This window comes from Panthera pardus, unplaced genomic scaffold (genome assembly GCF_024362965.1).
Source record: "Panthera pardus isolate Hobbes unplaced genomic scaffold, ASM2436296v1 HiC_scaffold_15, whole genome shotgun sequence".
NCBI lineage: Eukaryota > Metazoa > Chordata > Mammalia > Carnivora > Felidae > Panthera > Panthera pardus.
Genome location: NW_026526710.1, coordinates 14,572,752 through 14,595,568, shown reverse-complemented (window position 1 = coordinate 14,595,568; position 22,817 = coordinate 14,572,752). Strand labels below are relative to the sequence as shown.

General features: G+C 39.1%; 1 protein-coding gene across 1 annotated transcript in view; it reads left to right on the top strand.

Annotated features, from left to right (window-relative positions):
* Nucleotides 1-11,720: 11,720 nt before the first annotated feature.
* Nucleotides 11,721-22,817, top strand: part of LOC109277431 (sodium/glucose cotransporter 1-like) — a 57,219-nt gene continuing 46,122 nt past the window's right edge. The window contains exons 1-4 of the mRNA XM_019467084.2: nt 11,721-11,910; nt 16,174-16,245; nt 20,929-21,033; nt 22,330-22,389. Of these exons, the coding sequence (XP_019322629.2) occupies nt 11,788-11,910; nt 16,174-16,245; nt 20,929-21,033; nt 22,330-22,389 (360 nt within the window). The 5' untranslated portion in view covers nt 11,721-11,787. The remainder of the gene's footprint in view (nt 11,911-16,173; nt 16,246-20,928; nt 21,034-22,329; nt 22,390-22,817) is intronic.

Below are 22,817 nucleotides of genomic sequence, written 5' to 3'. Positions count from 1 at the left end.
AGGAGGTTGGATCTTTTTTTTTTCTAAATGATCCTTCTTGAATAAAATAATAACTAGAGTCCGTGGACTGGATGTCCAATTAAACTAAACACAGCATAGGATGCAGCTCAGGAGTACAAGATCATAGCTTTGGACTGACCACAAAGACAATAGGCTTCTCAACCTTTGGGTCACAAATTCAGGTAGTTTGGTCTGACAAACAATAGAGAGAGGGCTGGGGTGGTAGGACACCTGCAATTAGGTCAATCCCAGTGGATGCCTTCTCTGCTAGAATAAAATGGGTTCTCAACCATTAAGATGATCCCTTACTGCTCTGTGGAATGGGGAAAAAAAGGATCTGGAATCATAGGAACCCCAACAGAGGAGGCATATGGATGTGCTACATCCTTTGATGTACTACATCCACTTCACCAAGGACGCCTGGGTGGCTCAGTTAGGCATATGACTCCTGGTTTCCACTCAGGTTGGTGATTTCAAGTCCCATGTTGGGCTCTGTACTGGGAGCATGAAGCCTGCTTGGGATTCTCTCTCCCTTCCCCCTCTCTCTGCCCTTCCCCACTCTCTCTCTCTAAATAAATAAATAAACTTAAAAAAAAATCAATTCACTTCACGAATATAATCTAATGACCAGAAATCACTGTGCTACTGTGATTTATCACTGGAGGGTACCAGAGACTACTAAATCTAATCTAGACTCAAAGTTGTCTATATAAAATTTGCCCACTAGGTGGGGTGAATGCTGGAAGAACACGGGCACCTCAAACAAGGTTGTTTCCCATGTGCCCCTGTCCCCCAACAGGGTGGAAAGAATGAATCCAATCCTAAGAGAATCCTGCTTTAGGATCTAGCTAGATTATGAGTACCCTTTTATGACAAAAGAGCTAGGAAAATTAAAATTCAAGGTAACAAGGGTTTTTACTCTACAAATTAATGTGTGGCCAGCAAAAAAAAAAAAAAAAAAAAAAAAAAAAAAAATTCTTTTTTTTTTTATTAAGAAAGGAGGTAAGAGGTTTGACTCACTGGGGCATCAATCCTCAAGTCTTTTCTGCAGTAGAAGTTGTGTAAGCATTCAGCTGGGCATTTATTTCCAGAGTTTCAAAAACCATCTGGGGAGAGGGAGAGTTCCACTTTTGTTTTGTTTTGTTGAGTTTTTTGTTTATTTAATTTAAGAGTTTAACTTTTGAAATGGCAACACGAAGAGCTGCACAGATCCACTCTGCAGGAAAACTGGTAAATTTTTAAATTTATATATATATATATATAATTTTTATTTATACTTATTATATATATTCTTAAAATATACATAAATTTTAAGAATATATATTTTTATACATAAACATTTAAAGTCTATATATACATATATGTGTATATATACGTCTTTATATATACATTTACATATTTATATTTATAGTCTCTGGAAACAGACCTGAGGGCATACAGCTAATGAAATATTTATTCAAAAACTAAGGGTTGATGGGGGGTGGGAGGGAGGGGGAGAGTGGATGATGGGCATTGAGGAGGGCACCTGTTGGGATGAGCACTGGGTGTTGTATGGAAACCAATTTGACAATATATTTCATGTTAAAAAAATTTTTTTAATAAATAAATAAAATATCTTTGGAAATAAAAGAGAGAGAAATATTTATTCAAGAGCATCTACTAAAACCTGGCAAAAGAAGTGAGAGTCTGTAGCATTTCGATCATAACCTGTTCCCTTCCCCACCCCCCCCACCCCCAGCCCAATGTGATTAGAAACACCATTCCTGGCAAGTGCAGCCAAGAAACACAGGGCACCCTCCTCAACCAGCTCCAACTTAAAAGTTATAGTATCCTCCAGAGAAGGGCAGTCCATCAGCATTTTTCACCCCCCAGCCCCAGCTACCTACTGCAGATACTAAATTCCAGGGAGAGGTTGGGGGCTCTGTCCCGCTCAGCATTCACTGTGACAGACGCTCTACCTTGGAGAGGACACACTGAAATACTGGGATACACGTCACCCTTGCTGAAGCTTACTCATAAAGTGGACATTGCAGCAAGCTAAGAAGATCAAAGGCCCCTGGATGAGTGCCCAGTTCCTAAAGCAGAGTTGTCAGACCCTGCCCCAGGCTCAGAGCTAAGACTGAGATTTTGCTCAGGGGGAAAGGCAGGACAAAACAAAGATCTCTGAAGCCCTTCCCAAGTGAACTGGCTTTATTTGCAACAGAGTAGGAGGAAGCTCAAACCTAAAGGCACTCTCAAAACAACAGACCTGTGGTAAAATGCAATTAAGAGAAGACTGTTAACTTCACTAGAGAGATAAACTAGACCATAGGCCAGCTAATTTACCAGGGAAAATCAGAAAAAGAGACAACTAAGAAGAGCCCTCCTGGGGTCAGAACAAATCTCAAACACTGACCTCAAAAACTATCCTGGCAAATGAACCTAAATTTAATTGGATCAGTCTGTGAAGCAATGTATGCCCCATGGCATTGTTGAAAATGACAAAGCCATCAGCTGCGATGAGTGAAGCTTATCAGATGGGCCTGGTTGGGGAAAGAGGTTCTAGCCTGGGCAATTAGACAAGGAAAAAAAAGAAAAAAGGCATCCAGATTGAAAGGAAAGAAGTAAAAACTATCTCTATTCACAGATGATGTGACCTCATATATAGTAAATCCTAAGAAATCCACAAAAACACTACTAGGGCTAATTTACAAGTTCAGCAAAATTGCAGGATATAAGATCAATATACAAAAATCAGTTATGAGATGTTAGGGTACAAAGTTTCAATTATTCAGGATGAATAAATTCTGGAGATCTAATGTATAGCATGATAGCTATAGTATACTATATTGTATACTTAAAATTTGCTAAGAAAACAAATGTTCTCACCACACACACACACACAAAATTACAACTATGTGAGGTGATGGATATGTTAATTAGCTTGATTGTAGTTATCATTTCACAATGTATACATGTATCAAAACATCATATTGTATACCATAAATATATGCAACTTTTATTTGTCAATTATACTGCAATAAAGCTGGAAAAACTCAATTGTATTTCTACACACTAGCAATGAACAATCCAAAAACGAAAGTAAAAAAATAATTCCATTTACAATAAGATCAAAATGAATACATACTTAGGAATATATTTAACAAATGTAGTGGAAAATTTTATACTCTGAAAACCACTATACAGTGTGGAAAGAAATTAAAGAAGACCTAAATAAATAGAGCTATATCCTATGTGCATGGATGAGATGCTATTGATAACATGACAATGCTCTCCAAAATCTACAGATTCAACTCAATCCTTTTAAGAACCCCATCTGGCTTCTTTGTAGAAATTAGAAAGCTGATCCTAAAAATAATATGAAAACTCAAATGACCCAAAATAGTCAAACAATCTTGAAAGAAACCAAGGTTGAAAGACTCACAATTCCCTATTTTAAAACCTATTTACAAAGCAATAATGATAGGGTTGTGGTGGGGGGGGGGGGGGGTGGTGGTGAAGGTTTCAGAGCCAATGGTCAAGAAAGAATTCTGAAATACATCTTTGGTGCAAAAAGGTGATTTTATTAAAGCACAGGGACAGGACATGTAGGCAGAAAGAGCTGCACTGGGGTTGTGAAGAGGGGTATATACTATGGAGTTGCGGGAGATAAGTCAAGAGGAAATTTTTTTAAGGGATTTCCATATGCTAAAAATGACTTACAGGTTACAGGACCTAGCTGTTGTCAAGCTAAGGTTGTTTTCCTTCTAGCAAAGCATTATCAAGAGTGTAAGGAGTCCTGGAGATTAGGCTATTGATAAGACTGCCCTTTTCTTATAATTTTAGTAAGATATTTGCAAACTGGGAGACTCTATCAGTTTAACCATTTGTTTTCTGTCCTTTCCTTTGTTCTTGGGCAGCCAGAAGTGCCTGAGGAATATCACACATATCCCACCTGGGGTGGGGGAGCAGGTTTGTTTGCAGGGTGACAGATTGCCTTACAATCCCTCATCAATAATAATCAAGACAATGTGGTGATAACAGAGGGATACATATATAGATCAGTGGAACATAATTAAGAGTCTAGAAATAAAACCATATTTCAATGGTCAGTTGATTTTTGATAAAGGTGCCAAGACCATTCAATGGGGAAAGAATAGTCTTCTCAACAAATGGTGATGGGAAAACTATATCCACATGTAAAAGAATTACATTGGACCCCTACCTCACCCCATTTAGAAAAATTAATTCAAAATAGATCAAAAGTCTAGATGTAAGAGCTAAAACTATAACACTCTTAAAAGAAAACATATGGGTAAATCTTTATGACTTTGGATTAGGCAAATGATCTCTCAGATATAATACCAAAAGCATGAACAACAAATGAAAACAATACATAAACTGGAATTCATCAAAATTAAAAACTTCTGTGCTTCAGAGATACCATCAAGAAAATGAAAAGACAAGTCACAGAATGGGAAAAATATTCACAAATCATATATTTGACAAGGGACTTGTGCCCAGAATACATAGAGAACTCTTACAACTCAACAATAAAAAGACATCCCAACTAAAAAAAATGTACAAAAGACCCAAATAGACACTTCTCCATGAAAGATATACAAATAGCCAATAACCAAATGAAAATATGTTCAACATGATTAGTCATTTAATCTATATTAGATTAAAACTGCAATGAGATACTACTTCAAACATATTTGGATGGCTATAATCAAAAAGGTAAACAATAAAAGTGCTGGTGAGGATGCGGAGTAATCAGAACCCTCATATGTCATTGGTGGGAACAACCCTGATGCAGCAACACAGGAAAACAGTCTGGCATTCCCTCCGAAAGCAAAACACAGAGTTATGATATGACCCAGCAATTCCACTCCTAGGCATATACCAAAGAGAAAGGAAACCATGTGTCTACACAGAAACATATACATGTATGTTCAAAACAGTATTAGTTATAATAGCCCAAAGTTATGAATTTTAGAATATTTTATCAATTTTGGAACATTTTCACAAACTTGAAAACATTCTACTAAGTGTAAAAAAGCCAGACACCAAAGGCTACATATTGTATGGTTCTATGTACATGAAATGTCTAGAATGTGCAAATCTAGGTCTGGGATGGAATGGGTGAATTAGTGGAGATGGGGGTAACAGCTAAAGTGTATGGGGTTTCTTTCTGGGATGATTAAAATGTTCTAAAATTGATTGTAGTTATATTTGCACAACTCTGTGAGTTGTGAGTATACAAAAAAACCACCAAATTGAACACTTTAAATATTTGGAATGTATGATATGTGAATTGTATCTCAATAAATCTGGGTACTTTTTTTAAGGAAAGGATATTCTGGCTAATATATAGTAGTAGGAACCAGATTTACTCCCCCGCATGAAACAATGGGGAAAAAATGAAGCAAAATACATGAAAAAATGGTTGTTGAATCACTGGACATCAGGCAATGAAAGAAGGAATGAGAAACAAACAAGGTGAGCCCTGCAATTGCCCCCAGATTACTCTCTGGAGAGAGTTTCCAGGCTGAGTGGGGAGAATACAGGCAGACCCCAGTGGTCCTCCTGAGTTAAAGAGATAAAGATGCTCCAGGATCCAAAGCAGCTGGAGTTCATAGGGCAGAGTGTCAGAAAAGAGAATGCTGAACAGAAGAAAATTTGGCAAATCTTCAGAGGGTCACCCTCAAGTATTCAACTAAGTGGTGATCAGTGTAAGCCTTTGAGGAAACTACCTGAGGCCAAGGAAAACCTACAAAAAAACAATTAGAGAGACCAATACCCAGAGAAAATTCAGAGCTGAAAATAATGCCTGTTCTCACCAGTGAGCATGAAAAACCTCAGAATTATAAAGCTTGGGTGGAGTACTCAGAAGAGTTTGCCTGAGTAGCAGGGAATTAGCCTTAACACTCCTGTGATCTCACCTGGAAAAAAAAAAAATCTCAAGAGCAAGTCTGGAATTGATTAAGCTGTTTCCAAGTAATTTAACCACACACCAGAACAAAACTCAATAATGTTTGTAGGAGTACAAAAATATCTAGCACCCAACAAAATACAATTCACAATGTCTGTCATTCAACCACAAATGACCAGGCATGCAAAGAAGAGGGAAAACATGATCCATAATCAGGGGAAAATCAACTAATCAAAACTGACCCAGAATTGACATAGATAATAAATGAATAGACAAGGACATTACAGCAATTTTTTTTAAGTTTATTTATTTATTTTGAGAGAAAGAAAGAGCATGAGCAGGGGAGGGGCAGAGAAAGAGGGAGAGAGAATCCCAAGCAGGCTCCACACACCACAGAGCCCAACTCAGAGCTTGAACCCACAAACTGAGATCATGACCTGAGCCGAAGTTGGACCCTTAACCAACTGAGCCACCCAGGTGTCCCCACAGCAGCTGTTATGCCATTTTACACGTGCAAGAAGCTTCAGGAAAGATCAAATATGTTAGGTAAGTATATGGAAAAGTTTTTTTATAACTAAAGTTCAAGAACTACATCTGTGATGAAAATGAGATCAATGATAGATTAGAAATTACAGAAGAAAAGAATTGAAATTTGGAATTGAATTTGGATTGAAAAATAAACAGAACATCAGTAACATGGGGGATAACTTCAAGTGATGTAATATGCATGTTCTTGGAGCCTCTGAAAGAGAAGGGAGGCATTTGAAAAAAATGGCAGAAAGTTTTCTTAATTTGATGAAAACTATATGCCAACACATGTAAGAAATTTAACAAACATAATCACAAAAACATAAAGAAAACCCTAACAAGGCACATCTTAATCATCACATTTCTTAAACCAACTCCTTTAAGAGAAAATCTTAAAAGTGGCCAGAGGAAAAAATACACATTATGTACAGAGAAACAAAGATAAGGATGACAGCAAATTTCTCATCAAAATTGATGAATCTAGAAGATGGTAGAGCAAGATCTTAAAAGTACTGAAAGAAAAAAGTATCCTCCTGGAATTCACTTAGTAAAAATATCTTTCGGGGCGCCTGGGTGGCGCAGTCGGTTAAGCGTCCGACTTCGGCTCAGGTCACGATCTCGCGGTCCATGGGTTCGAGCCCCGCATCGGGCTCTGGGCTGATGGCTCAGAGCCTGGAGCCTGCTTCCATTCTGTGTCTCCCTCTCTCTCTGCCCCTCCCCCGTTCATGCTCTGTCTCTCTCTGTCTCAAAAATAAATAAAAACGTTAAAAAAATATATATCTTTCAAAAAGATGGCTAAGTAAAGATTTTTCAGACATATAAAAGCTGAAAGAATGTATCACCAGCAGACTCGCACACAAGAGATGTTACAGGAAATCACTCGAGCAAAAGAAAAATGACACAAGCTGGAAGTCTGGATCTACACAAAGGAATGAAGAGTGCCAGAAATGGTAATGGTGCAAGTAAAGATTTTTAAATTATTATTTAAATCTCTTTTAAGGATAACAAACCATTTTAAAAAGAAATAAGATGTATAATTTAAAATTTATAACAAATAGAAAGTACAATGTATGACAATATCACAAAGACTGGAGAGGAGAAATGGAAGCATACAACTGTAAAGTTCTTATATATGAGGTGAAATAATATCACTTGGGTTAAGTTAAAGATATATATTATAAGCTCTAAAACAACCACTGAAATAACATAACTAGAGCACCTGGGTGGCTCAGTCGGTTGAGCACCCAATTTTGGCTCAGGTCATGATCTCGTGGTTCATGAGTTCAAGCCCCACATCGGGCTCACTGCTGTCAGCCTGTCAGCACAGGCTTTGGATCCTCTGTCCTCTTCTCTCTGCCCCTCCTCTGCCTGCGCTCTCCCCCAAAAAATAAATAAATACTTAAAAAAAAAACTTGCGCTTAGTTTTTATAGCAGACTCTAGGGAAAGTGTCATGGATGGATACAGTTCTGAAGATCATTTAATATATATGTGCGAATAATATGAATAATCATTTTATAGAACTGCTCAAAGAAATAGAAGGCAATGAATTTAATGAAGTTGTGCTTTTGCCAATGCTCATTGGGTAAGTCTTGAAAACTTCACAATTACTGTAATGTCAACTGCAATTCAAGATTTCCTTGAAATAAAAGGAATGCTTGTTAAATATCCAATAATCAAAGACAAAAACCGGCAGTCTGTACCCATCCTTTCACTAACGTGTACTATGTATGAACTGGCCAAATTTGAATAGTCAAAGAAGGGAAAAACTTATTTGTAATATAGCTAGCCAAGTATAAAAATTTATGTTGAAATTGGAACTTTACGACACAGATCAGTAATAATGATCTTATGCATTCTCCTAACATGACTCAATATGTCAAAGATTTTAATTGTCAACTGGCTGTTCTGTAATTGGCAGCAAAAACTACAAGAAAAATTTGAAGAATGCTTTGTGTTACTGATCAGTTTAGAAATGTTTTTCAAACTATGTAATGCCTTTTTGAATTCATTGTTAATAATATTGCATTGACAACAGAGCTAGTGAATTAACTTGGACAGTTGTAGTTTTGAAAAGGATATGCTTTTGCTTCCAAGTCAAATAAATTCTCACAAAAAGATGAAATAGTTTGTAAGTTAATGACAAACTGTTTGAAATTTGGGTACTTAGTTCAGTTACTGGAAAACTTTTAAGTATATGTAGAACAACTTGGTATGTGAATTTACTTTTTCAAAGGTAAATTTTCTTAAACCTAGGGACACCTGGGTGGCTCAGTCAGTTAAGCATCCAACTCTTGATTTCGGCTCAGGTCATGATCTCACAGTTCATTAGATCAAGCCCCAAGTTGGGCTCTGCACTGACAGCATGGAACCTGCTTGGGATTCTCTCTCTCCCTCTCTGCACCTCCCCACTCTCAGAAATAAATAAATAAACAGTTTAAAATTTTTATTAAATCTAAATATAGATCAAGTACTTCTGGTGAAAAGTTAGCATGTGAACTGAGATGTGCTGTAAGTGTAAAATATATACCAGATTTTGAAGACTTAATGTGGAAAAAAGAATATAAAATATCTCAACCATGTTGACATTAATTACATTGAAATGGTAATATTTTGAATATAATGGGTTAAACAAAATATATTATTTAAACTAATTTCACCTGTTTCTTTTACTTTTTTTTAATGTGGCTACTAGAAAATTTAAAATTATATCTGGGACACAGCCAAGGAAACAATCAACAATATGAAAAAGCAACCTACAGAATGGCAGAAAATATTTGCAAACTCTATACAGGCAGACCTCATTTTATTGCACTCCACTTTCTTGCACACTTTTTTTACAAGGTGAAGGTTGTGGAAACTCTGAGTTGAACAAGTCCATTAACACCATTTTTCCAACAGTATTTGTGCACTTCATGTCTCTGTGCCACATTTTGGTAATTCTCACAATATTTCAAACTTTCTCATTATTATTATATCTGTTATGGTGATGTGTGATTATGATTATGACTTGCTGAAAGCTCAGATGATGGTTAGCATTATTTAGCCAGAAGTATTTTTTATTAAGTTATGTGCATTTTTTTAGATATAATGCTATTGCATACTTAATAGACTACAATATGCTGTAAACATAACTTTTATATGCACTGGGAAACCAAACCATTCATTTGACTCACTTTATTGCAATTTTCGCTTTATTGCAGTTGTCTGGAACTGAACCTCAAGATCTCCAAAGGTATACCTATATCTGATAAGGGATTAATATCCAAAATACATAAGGAACCCATACAACTCAATATCACAAAAACAACCGGTTAAATGGTGGGCAAAGACCCTGAATAGAGACTTTTCCAAAGAAGACATACAAATGACCAACAGGCATATGAAAAGATGCTCAACATCATTCATCATCAAGTAAATATAAATCAAAACCACAATGAGATATCACCTCACACTTGGTAGGATGGCTATTATCAAAAAAACAAGAGATAACAAATACTGGCAAAGATGTAGAGAAAAGGGAAAAAATATTAGTGAGAATGTAAATTGGCACAGCCTCTATGGAAAAGAGCATAGAGGTTCCTCAAAACATTAAAAAAGACTATTACATGATTCAGCAATCCCACTTCTGGGTATGTATCCAAAGGAAATAAAGTCACTATCTCAAAGAGATACCTGCACCCCCATGTTCACTGCAGCATTATACAGTAGCCAAGATATGGAAGCAACCTAAGCATCCAGGGGCAGATGAATGAGTAAAGAAAATGTGATATATATGGACATAATGGAATATTATTCAGCCTCACAAAAGAAGAAAATCTTGCCATTTGCAATAGCATGGATAAACCTGGAAGACATTATGCTGAGTGAAATAAACTAGGCACAGAAAGGCATTATATGATCTCACCTATACGTGAAATCTAAAAAAATAACAATAATAAAAGCCAAACTCACAGAGACTGAATGGTGGTTACCAGAAGCGAGGGTGGGCCTGGGGGGAAAGGGGAGATATTAATCAAAGGGTACAAATTTGCAGTTATAAAATGAATAAATTCAAGAGACCTAGTGTATGACATGGTGACTACAGTCAATTATAATGTACTGCATACTTGAAATTTGCTAACAGAGTAGATCTCAAGTGTTCTTACCACACACACACACACACACACACACACACACACACACGAAATGGTAATGATGGGAAGTGATTGATATGTTAGATTATGGTAATTTGTCAAAACATCACCTACATCTTAAATACACACAATTTTTATTTGTCAATCATACCTTAATAAAGCTGGAAAAAAAATTAAATAACATCTGTGATTCATAGTATATTTCTTTTGAACAGCACTGAACTAGGATTACAGAATTCTGCTCAGGAGGCCGTGATCATAGACCTCTAAATGGCTACCAGCCAGTATAAGCAACAGCCCCCCCAGCAGCCCCCCATCCTTGTGGTCATAAATTCAACTTGCTTATTGTGAAAATCAAATGAGTTAACATGTGCAAAGTGCAAAGAAGGAAATATAACAAGAACTATTATGTTAGCTATTATTATTGTTACTAGTATTTTTTGTTGTTAGTATTATTAGCCAAAATTTCAAAAAGTACAATTTAGCAGAAAAACATCTTTGGCAGAAACATCAAGGAGAGTAACGCTTGGCCCAGACTAAAAATGCTCACATCACCAGCGAAAGATCAAATTGCAAAAAGCTGGGGCCCCTCTGAAATCAGTTGGCCCAAGTAGGACCCTGACTAGGGTGAGGCGAGTGAGGCATTTTCCTTGGTGCAGAATTTAAGGGGGCATCGAAAAAGTCAGGACTCGAGAAATAATATCCTAATGTAATTGTTTTACTAAATCCAAATTAACGCAAAAATGAAGACAATGGCAGTATCACGGGCTTCTCACTTTGCTGCAGGCCCCAAGGATGGCTCAGAAAGATGCACAGCGACTGATCCTGCCCCTGTTAACTCACGCTTGGCCCAGTCCAGCCTAACTCGAAGTCCAAGTTCCAGGAAGTGCAGCGCACCCAGGGGAATGGGGGGGGGGGGGGGGGGGGGGGAGGTGTTGTACCTGGTACAGCAGTGAGGAAAGGCTTTTCGTTTTCTCACTAAATAGACCAACCCCTAAGGAAGCCGGGATCCCCAACCTGGGAGGGTGGGGGGAGGGGGGAGGAGGGGACTTGGCCGCGCTGGGCCGCGAGGCCTGCAGGTAACTCCCAGGCTGCCCCGCGGCCCTTCCCGTGACGCACTACGGTGGCGGAGCCACAGCCGAAGCCAAAGTGAGAGCCGTTGCCGCCTCCTGTGATAGCCCGCACTACTCACCTGGCCCAGAAGCGCCACCATGAGCTTTTCGTGGTATGGCGACATCTCTAGCTGGAATGCTTTGGGCTTCGGCGTCACTAGCGCCCTAGACATCCTGGTGATGGTTTTGTACTTCCTGTTGGTCCTGGGCATCGGGCTGTGGGTACGTCGTCGGGGCCCGGAGGGGAAGGCGGGGCCCTGGACCCCAGGCTGGGTTTGACCCCCTCCCTGCCAGTCACCTGGTCCCCGACCTTGCATCCCGCCCCAGTATCCTGCCCCAGCCTATGCACAGCCCTTGTTGGCCGGTGGAGACCTCTTCACTCTCCCTGTGCCTACCTACTTCCTACCCTCCAGCCAAAGGTAAATAAATGCAAATCCTCAGTAATGGAGCCATATTGATTAATCTCACGTGTCCCCCACCCCCCCACCACCACCCAAATAAATGAGCAGGCTCAAATCCCTCCCCCGTGATCGCTGCCTGGAACCTGAGAGGTGTTTGATAAGCAGGCGCTATTAAGATCATGATGATGATGGTGATAATAGTGACGGCTATCTCTGATTAGGCCTTTAAGTGACAGGTCTGCTGTGAGTGCTTCAAGTTCATGTCCTCACAACCCTGCTGTGAATAACATACTGTCATTCCCACTAATTCCCCAGTTGAGGAAACTGAGGCTCAAAGAATTTAAGTAACCAGGGAAAGATTGGGTCCAGATTTGAACCTAGAGCTGTCTGATCTGACTCATGATCTTAATCCCTTTGCCTTGCTAGCAAAATCTCAAAGGTCACTAGTAACTTAGGGCTCTAAGTGTTCCCTTTAAATCTGAATAAAAAGCTTATTTCTTCGTACAAGCTTCTTTTAAGAGGGTGGAGACCATGTCTCCTTTATTGCCATCTGCCCACTAGAGCTTAGTACGTAAGCACTCAAAAAGGTGTCTTTTAACCATGCTACCCTGGGACAGGCCTGCATTCCAGCGAAAGATCAGATGGGTATGACAGCTTTGGTTGGTGTCATGGTGTCACCCCTCCGATAAGTTGTTAACCATCAGAAGCCTCTGCCTGGCCTGCTTCACCAAGCAGGAGTATCTGGTGACTGCCACCATTCACTAAACCAATGGGAGAGTTTTCATTCTGGGTGGCCCCCACCCAGCTGAAGCTTTCATGCCCATGTGACCTTTACTTTGGGACACTTCACCAGGTTACGAGCAGGATCTTACTGTGCAGAATCTTACTGTGCCTTTCAAAATACGATCACTGGACACTCTTTTTGAGGGCTTACACTAAGTCACTATGCTGCTAGTAAGCAGATAGAGTAATGGAGACATGGTCTCCATCCTATTAAGAGAATTTTGTACCAGAAGAGAAAATATAGGCTCTTTATTCCAAACATAAAGGAGAAATCTGGGGTGTTTATCCAGATCATTCAAACTGAGGATTTTTTTTTAATTGGCCTCAGTTATGAGAAACATCCTTCTAAGTACCCAAAGACACAGGGTCTCTGAGTAATGAGTACTTATTTTTGGATCCTTCTTCTAGTGCTCTCATTGAATTGGGAAGCCCCCACCCAGTTTTGTCCCAGACTCAGTTGGGGCCTAAGTCTGGCCAAGGTCAGAGGACTGGTAAGCCATCTGGTCATTTCCTAAAGAAACCTGCTGTTCCTTCTGTTCTGGGAGCCATAAAACATACATAGTTATCCAGAATGCTCTGATCTTTTCCCTTCTTTGTATTATCTTTCCATTTGTTCTTTTGGATAATCTTACATTGTTTTTAATTAGGAAAATATTAACATGCTCATTGTAAGAGCGAAAAGATGCATAAATAAAGAATAAGTTACTATTCTTCCCCCATCCATTCCCATCCCTCTGAGATAACCATGGGTCATGTATCCCTCCCCTTTCTCAGTGCTTATCCAAACATGCAGACACACGTAGAATTTTGTGTTTTGTCTTTATAGAAGATGCGATCGTATCATACACATTACTCTGCAGCCTGCCTTTTCCCCCACTTACTATATATGGAGAGAATCCTTTAGGTCAATGGATAGAGATACTGCTTATGTTGTTATTAACTGCCTAGTAGTCCCCACAAATAGATACTATCCAGCTCTTCCCTACTAATCTACACTTAGATTGTTGCCAGGTATTGGTTTTGATGCCAGGTATTGTTGTGTTGGTACTTTTAATCTGTGTAGCATGGATTCCCAAAATTGGAAGTGCTGGGTCAGAAGTATACATTTATTTGAAATTTTAGTAGATATTACTAAATGCTAATCTCCAGAGCTTGTTGAGATTTACATTTTTCACAAGCAGGATATGATCATGCTCTTTCCCCCAAGACTTGCTCATTACTGTGTGTGTGTGTGTGTGTGTGTGTGTGTGTGTGTGTGTGTGTGTTTTGCCAGCCTGATGGGTGGACAGTGGTATGTCTTTGTAGCTTTAATTTGTACTTCCTAGACTCCTAGTGAGGTTGAGCATCTTTTTATTTGCCATTTTTTATCTGTGTTGTTTGCTTTTATCAACTTCTTTGTCATTTGACTTGCTCATCTGTTTTCCCCAAGCTGTCATTTGTCCAAACCAGTGTTTACTACTTATATTTGGGACCAGATAATTCATTGTGGGTATCTGTCCTGTGCATAATAGGATGCTTAGAAGTATCCTTGACGCCTGCCCATTCATAACCAAAAATGTAACCAGACACTGCCAAATATCCCCTGAGTGGTTGGGGAAAAAAATCATCTCTGTTGAGAGCCACTGGTCTAAACTATTAATGGTGTCTTTCTGTCATTTGAGTTTTTGTTCACCTTGAAGAAGTCAACTATCTCTCTTTTCCTTTGCATCTTCTAGATTTCCTGCTTTTCTTAGGAAAGTTTTCTCCCATTCCAAATTTGTACAAATATTATCCCAAATTTTCTTCTAATAGTTTATAGTTTTTTCATATTTAAATCTCTAGAACATCTGAAAATTATTTTTATGTATGATTCAATGGATGAATCTAGCTTTATTTTCTTCCAGTTATTAAACCACCCTTTTCTTGCTGAACCAAATTGCCCACATTCACACAGATGGGACTTCTTTCTGAAAGCATTCATCAACTCCTGTCTGCTGAGTCCCCCAGGGAACTGAGAAATCAGTCTTTGCTGCTAGTGTCTTGGCTCTTATAGGATGGTAAAGGGAAAAAACTTACACTTTGTTTTTGTTTTTGTTTTTCTCTTTTTATCAGTCTCAGCCCAGAGATCTTTGAGAAAGAGTTGGTTGTATCTTCTTCCCCCACCAGCCTGGCTGCTGTGGTGGTGTTATTATTCCAAGAAGAGAGCATGGAGGAAGGAAGAGGCAGGGACAGGCACTTAAGCCACCTTCTCCCCAGGATCTGCTTTTCTTACTGTCTGGTCCTCTCTTTGTGGAAAGCGAGGATGCTTTTATTCTGAGAACAGATGAATTTTTTTAAGTCCTTTTAAAAGTTTCCCAGCTGATGCTTTCCTTAAAAAGTTCAGCTCTGCACATAGTAGACCCTTGGTAAATATTTAGTGACTAGATGAGGTGAGACTAACCTAATGTGTCTGATTTGGAGAGTTGTTTCTTTGGTTTGAGGCTTTATGATGTGAGGAAATTGCATTATAATATAGATACCTCGGATGGCAGGATTTTTTTAATGTTTATTTATTTATTTTGAGAGAGAGAGAAAGCAGGGGAGGGGCAGAGAGAGAGGGAGAGAGAGAGAATTCCAAGCAGGCTCCATGCCCAGCAGGACTCAATCCTAGGAACTGTGAGATCATGGCCTGAGCTGAAATCAAGAGTCAAGACGCTTGACCAACTGAGCCACCCAGGCACCCCTCAGACGGCAGTTTTTAAGTTCACTCTTCCCACAGAAACATATTTCTGTCAATCAGCTGTCATCCTTAGGTCATGCCAGTCCTAGGCATTCCAGGAAATCCCCAGGATTGTCTTTCGGCCACATCAGAGTCTGGGAATCAGAGCTGGGGAGCCTGAGTAGAGAGGACTTGGATGTGTTGGAAGGACACCGTAATAATGGCAGAGTGACAGCTGTTCTGGAAGAAGCTGGGCGCCTGTTCAGGTTTGCCATTCCTCACTGATCCATACATTCACTAACCACTCATCTCCCAGACTCTGCTAGAAGCTATGACACTGGTTAACTAGTTGGGGAAAAAAATAAAGCAATATTAATTTCTCAGAAGTGTAGAGAAATGGAGATGTCCACACAATCAGAGCTAGAAGAGACTGTAGTCTCCTGCTGGGTGGCCAGAGTAACCCAGTGAGTAGGGGCTTCTATTCCTAAAAAGAAAGAAAGGGAAAATGGATTTGGGGGGGTCTCTGCTAAAGAGATTTATGGATAAATGAAGGTGATCGTTTGAGAGATCTGTGTCTTTGGAGCAGTTTGTTTCTTGTATTTCTATTGTTCATTTGTTTTTAAGGCTATCCTGTCAAGCAGTCGTGGGACAGTAGACGACTTCTTCCTGGCTGGCCGCAATCTAGCATGGTGGCCGGTGAGTAAGGCTTGCATGTGGCAATCCGCTTAGGCGGCCACATGTTAACTTGTCTGTTACTTTAATGTAGATATCTTATACCCAAAATAATTTGAAGTTGCTAAATTGGGAAAGTCATTTCATTAGAGTTTGCTTAACTCGTAAGTAGTTTCTTACCAAAATGTTTTCATTCAACTCAGTTTAATTCACTAACCATTTATTAGGTGCCTGGTATGTACAAAGCATTGTTCTAGGTTCCAGGACACAGGTGGGGAATAGACAGTCTTGCCTGCTGGAAGCCCGCAATCTAGAAAGGGAGTTATATGTGTATCCAGCAAATTGCATCACGTTACAGTGCAGGACAGCAGTGAGTCTGGTGGGAGGTGCACAGGCCAGATACTGATGAAAGGTAAACTCAGGCTTGCTGGGTGGAGGGGGTACAAGACGGGAAAGGTCTTCTAGAGGTAGGGTTATCTGAGCAGGGTTTGGAGGTGGAGTAGGTGTTTGCAGGTAGAGTGTGAGGGCATCCCAGGCAGAAGGAACAGCATATACCAAAGCTTGGGTATGGAACAGCATGATGCTAGATGGAGGGAGGCAGGGTAGAAACCATTTCTTGTCTTTTATGTATTATTCATTATTCAAAGTGACTCCATCCAAGAGGAGTGCCTCAAAACCCCCACAGCAGAAGAGGCAGCTGCCTGTCCATGACCCTGTACCCAGGATAGAGTGGGTAGGAGTGCCCCAGGGAGGAGGAAGATGTGGGTCACCAGAAGGGCCCAACCTCCTAGGACCCAAGGCAAGCCTGAGCCAGTGCTGCTTTATAACTTATTATGTAAAAATAGGGGCGCCTGGGTGGCTCAGTCAGTTAAGTGTCCAACTTCAGCTCAGGTTGTGATCTCATAGCTCATGAATTCAAGCCCTGCGTGGGGCTCTGTGCTGACAGCTCGGAGCCTGAAGCCTGCTTTGGATTCTGTGTCTCCCTGTCTGTCTGCCCTTTCCCACCTCACACTCTCTCTCTCAAAAATAAACAAACATTAAAAAAAATTAACTGTAAAATGTACATGTAAAATGTACATGTACATGTAAAAATGTACATGCATTTCCAGCACAGGAATGTAAGGTACATTTAGAGAATTATATAAGAAGCAGGCCCTTACTCATTAATATTCTTTGCCCTCAAATGTTAACCAGTCTTATGGCAAAGATTTTTTTTTCACACTGGGGTAGTACTTCAAAGAGAGAAATCTTGTCTCAGAAGGAGAAATTGCCTTTATTCAAAGGGAAAAGGAAAGTACACTTACTCTGATGGATCCAACAACCTAGCAGAAATGGCTTTGCCTCTTAGCTGGGAGATTTGGGGAAAAGCATTTTCCTGGCATTTAACTCTCTGAATTATACTTGAATCTTCTTTTTTTTTTTTGTAAACCTGCTTTAGAAAGAGATTGAATGCAGCAAAAAAATGTTTGCAATGGGCCTCCTACCTTAGTTTATTTTTCTGCAGAGGATTCCAGCAACACAGCCTCTTCCTGGGCTGTGAGACCCCCAGTCTTTTGCCTGAGCCACTTAGACCTGTAGTCATGTTTTCTGTACCTAGAGAAATGACAATCTTTCCCATATTACCTCATAAAACTGACACTTCTAACGGTTTCCAAGAGACAGTAACATGCTTTGCCCTCCCAATGTTTACGTATGTTATGATTTATTAATTTCTTTGCTGTGGCTTCTCTTTTCATTGTTAGGGTTATTGCTTCATGAACAAAATATTTTATGGTATTAGTAAAGGAAACTAAAAGAATGATTTTTGCCACTCTGGCTATCTTTTTTGTTTTATATTCTTATTAGCAGATACCTGATGGGTATCAGCTGCTCTTGTTGAGGCCCTCCATGTGACTGACTTTTCCTTCTCTCCTTTTTTTTTTTTTTTTTTTAAATTGTACATGGCTTATTCTTGTGCCCAGTTCTCAGTGCTCATCTAAGCTGGCTTGGCAGTGGTGAAACTCTGAGGCTCTTAGTCCTTCCTCCCTCCCTCCCTGTTTTGTCGCCTTGCTCTCCTCCTTTCCAGCTGCCTCCCCAGCTGCTCATGGTCAGTCTCCCCAGCTGGTTTTCCCCATCTCCCTCGCTTCTTAACACTGGAAGTCCCCAGGGCCCACGCCTGACTGCTTCTCTCCAATCACACTCAAATACTTGGCAACTCGTCTAGCTCATGGCATTGAATACCAGTTACATGCTAACAAATCACAGGTCTCTCATGTGAACTCCAGACTCACACATGACACCTGTACTGTTTGACACTGCACTTGAGAGGTCTATCGGGTATCTCAAACTGAACAAGCCCCAAAGGGAGCCCTGGACTTCCCTCAGCAAATCTGCTTCTCTCACCACCTTTCTTTTCTCCTGAATAGCAACACTCCATCTTCTGGTTGCTCTGGTTAACAAACATGGAGGCTTGTTAGATGCTTTAGTTTCTCTTGTACCCAACGTCCCATCTATTAGGAAATCCTGCGACTCGATCTAAAAAATATCTTTCAAATCTGACCACTTCCCATCAACTCTGCCTCCAGGTCCATGCTGCTATTGTCTCTCACCTGGATTAAGTATAACAGCTTGTTGAGCTCCCTCCTTCTACCTTGGCTCTTCTATATGCAATCTCAACAGAGCAGCTAAAGAGAGCCTATTAAAACTCAAGTCAGACCATGTCACTTTTCTGCTTAAAACCCTGTTGGGGTGCCTATGTCACCCAAAATGAAAGTCCAGCCCCTTACAGTGGCCTGTAGTAGGGCACAGATGTCCTGTACCTCGTTACCTCTCTGACCTTGCCTCCCAGGATGCCTGTTCCCCATCTCTAGCCAGTGTCCTTGAACAACCCAGCTGTGTTTCTGCCTCAGGGCCTTTGCCCCTGATGCTTTCTCTGGCTGGAGCACTCTCCCCAGAATCCCCATGGCTTATGCCCCCACCTCTTCTGGTCTTCTCTCAGACAGTCTACCCTGACCACCCAATTTCCCAGTACTTCCTATCCACCTCTCCAGTTTTTTTTCCTCTATAGTATTTATTACTATCATGCTATAAAATAATCTTCTAATTTATTTTGTTTATTCTCTTTTTCCCAAAAGAATGTTGGCTTCATGAGAGTAGGGATTTTTGTCTAGTTTACTCACTAATGTATCCCTAATACCTAGAACAGTGCCTGGGCATAGTTGGCAATGGACATTTATTAGTAGTTATTAAATTAACAAATGGTGCCTTTTAAAGCTATCTTTTAATTTAATAACATGCTAGCAACTTCCAACATCTGTATAAACATAGATAGGTAGATTTATTTTATATTTATATACAGTTGCATAGTGTTATATCATATGGACACACCACCATTTAAATACCATATTATTGGGCAAATTAGACTGTATATAATTTTTAACTATTATGGTAAATGTAGTGAACATTCTTAATAATAAAAATAACTACTATTATTTGAGTATTTATTATGTGCCACTTCTAAGACTTTTTTGCCTTACAATTGTCCCTGTTAAGGTATTTGATATCTGTATGTTCTCAACGATGGCTTATTAGTGCATTTTACCTTGTAAAAGGTAGTTCTATAAGGTAACTATAAAGTTACTTTAAAAAATTTTTTTTATTATTATGTTTATTTATGAGGAGAGGTAGAGAGAGAGAGAGAGAGAGAGAGAGAATCCCAAGCAGACTGCACCGCCAGCACAGAGCCTGACGTGGGGCTTGAACCCATGAATCTGAGCCAAAATCAAGAGTGGATGCCTAACTGACTGAGCCCCCAGGGGCCCCTAATGCTTTTGATCTTGAATACTACTTTATCCTATGTCAATATTGTCAGTGATGAGGTGTTTGTTTTTACCTAAAAGGCTTCATTATTTTCAACCTCTCTTGATAATTTAGTTTAAAATCTATCTCATGTCAAAGGCATCATAGTTGGATTTTTGTTTTGAATGGAGTGGCTATCTCTACTCAATTAAAAAGCTGTTATTGGTTTAGGAGGGATTTTGCTCATTTAAATACCTCTAGGAATTTTTTCTTTTGAAAGTAACAGATGTTGATTGTAAAAAGCCCAAAAGTTATAGTCTAAGTATAGAACTTGAAATTTTCTCCTCATTCCATCTCTATAACCATAACTCCAGAAATATTTTGTTATATATATATATATATATATATATATATCCAGAACCGTTCCCATGCATATATAAGCATATATCTGTGCAAGTGTAAGATGCACACATAAAATTTTAATGAGATTATATCATACATACTGCTTACCTTATTGTTTAATGAAAAGCTCCTTTATTCTTTCTGTATGCTACATTGTATTTCATCATATTCATGCACCTTAGTATTTTAACCAATCACTTACAACCAGTTAGATTATTGATATTTTTAAATTATTTAGACAATGATGAAATTGCACTCTGCTAATATTTCTGCATTAGGGAATTGCAAGTAAGTAGGTGGAGCATGTGAAATGTGGCAATGTAAGAATGGCCATTCTTTTTTCATGTTCTCTCTTCTCACTGGCTTCTAATTTGTAGGTAGGGTGTTTGTGTAGAAGAAACATAAATGGGAATTCTGCCCAGGGAATAATCCCCTTTGAGAAAATGGAAAATTCAGTTTACATTTGTGAAAATGAATTCTTGGAGTTGGACTGATAGTTCTGCTAGGTAATCACCTTTTGATTTTCAGATAGGCGCTTCTCTTTTTGCCTCCAGTATTGGCAGTGGCCACTTCATGGGCCTGGCTGGAATAGGAGCGACTTCAGGGATTGCTATTGGGGCCTTTGAATGGAATGTAAGTAATACCTTGTGCAGCAACTAACCTCCCTCTTTATTATTGTCCAAATAAAACTCCTAAATATAAAAACTTGCTTTCTACCTCTGGTAAATATTGAAGACCTCTTAGAAGTCACAGAAGAAAAGAACCAAGTCTTTGATTTTCAAAATGATTGTGCTAGTTTTCATTCTTCTTAGTTAATGAAGTTAATGAAGAGACAGAGAATGTTTACATCCCAAGGGCTATAGGAATACAATGAACAAAGAACTTTTAGGAGACCATCCAGGGAGGAAAAAGAGAAAAGACCATATTAACATTTAAATAGATGTGTACATACATGTTTATGTGTAGATATACATACAGATATATATGTGTATATGTGTCTATATGTACATGTATGTGTGTATGTATATGCATGTGTATATTTGAAGTATGTATTGAGAATGGGCTCAACTGTGCTCTTCAGGATATTCAACTAATTACTACAAAATTCCTAAATGACCTCCTAAGAATACTAGGTTTGAACCATAAAACCTATTAAATGGATTATTTATTTAATCTGTGGGATATATTTGTTGTAGAACATAGAATTTGTTCGCCTAAATATAAGTGAATTTATAAGTCTTGGGCTTATTAACTTATTTCTGTATAAACCATCTGACTTTTCTGGGTAAATCAGAAAGCTCCCTACTTTCTGAGTCTAATCTTTCTCCTTATAGACTACAAAAATAAACGACACTTCTAGCAGAGTCAATTTCAAACCTAGCAAAAAGCCCTGGCCTTTACCACCATTTACTTCTCAGAATTTACTAGCATCTTCTTTATAAATTCAACTTACCTTACCCCTTCTTTGTAAGAAAGCCAGAGCCAAATTTATTCCTTATTTTCAATAACTTGTATGAAATTTTGGTAGAGTTTCTCCCTCATTTCTCTGAATGGTTTCTGATACTTCTTTTTTTTTTTTTTTTTTTTTTTTTAACTATCTTCTATATATAAGCTACCTTTGTTCCTCTCTGGAAGTAGACAAACAATAGTAAAAATAAATACCTTGAAAACTGGCTCAGTTAAACCTCCCCCTCCCCCCTCCCCCCCCCCCCCCCCCCCACCAAATTAAGAAGGCACTCTTTCATAGGCAAAGATCAAGTGCCTGTAAGTAGTTTATTGTACTAGAAGGTGCGTGCTTGGGCTGTTGTTTATAAGGTTCCCCAGTACTGATACATTTGTTAGACTCAAAACAGAAGTCACTGAGCTTGCATCTCATTTAAGAGCTTGCCCTAGATGGAACCCTAATGTAATTCTCTTTCTTGGTTTCAGGCTCCGTTTCTGCTGTGTGTTCTTGGTTGGATATTTTCTCCTATTTACATTAAGGCTGGGGTGAGTAGCCATTATCAGTTACTCTGTTCTCTATAGTATTTTTTCTTACAAATATTTCATGTGTACATAAACATATCCTGGAGGCAAGTTAAACTTCTCAGTCTTTTGATCGTTTTACTGACTTCCCTAAACCCTGAGAAATGCCTGAAATAACATCACTCGGCCTTGGGTACACAGATGCTGGTAATTGCCTGCTGTTTCCCTCTGGACCTTATTCAAGGGTTCACTTTTAAGGGCTTTTACAGAAAACGTTTGAAAACTTTATCTAAAAATAAGACCTAAATAAATGAAACGAACAACTATGTTAATTACTAGAAGACAATATCCTAAAAATGTTAGTTCTCTCCAAATTAGTCTGTGCTGGGAATGAGATTCCAAACAGAATTTTTTTAGAAACTTGACATGCTGATTCTAAAATGTATGTAGGG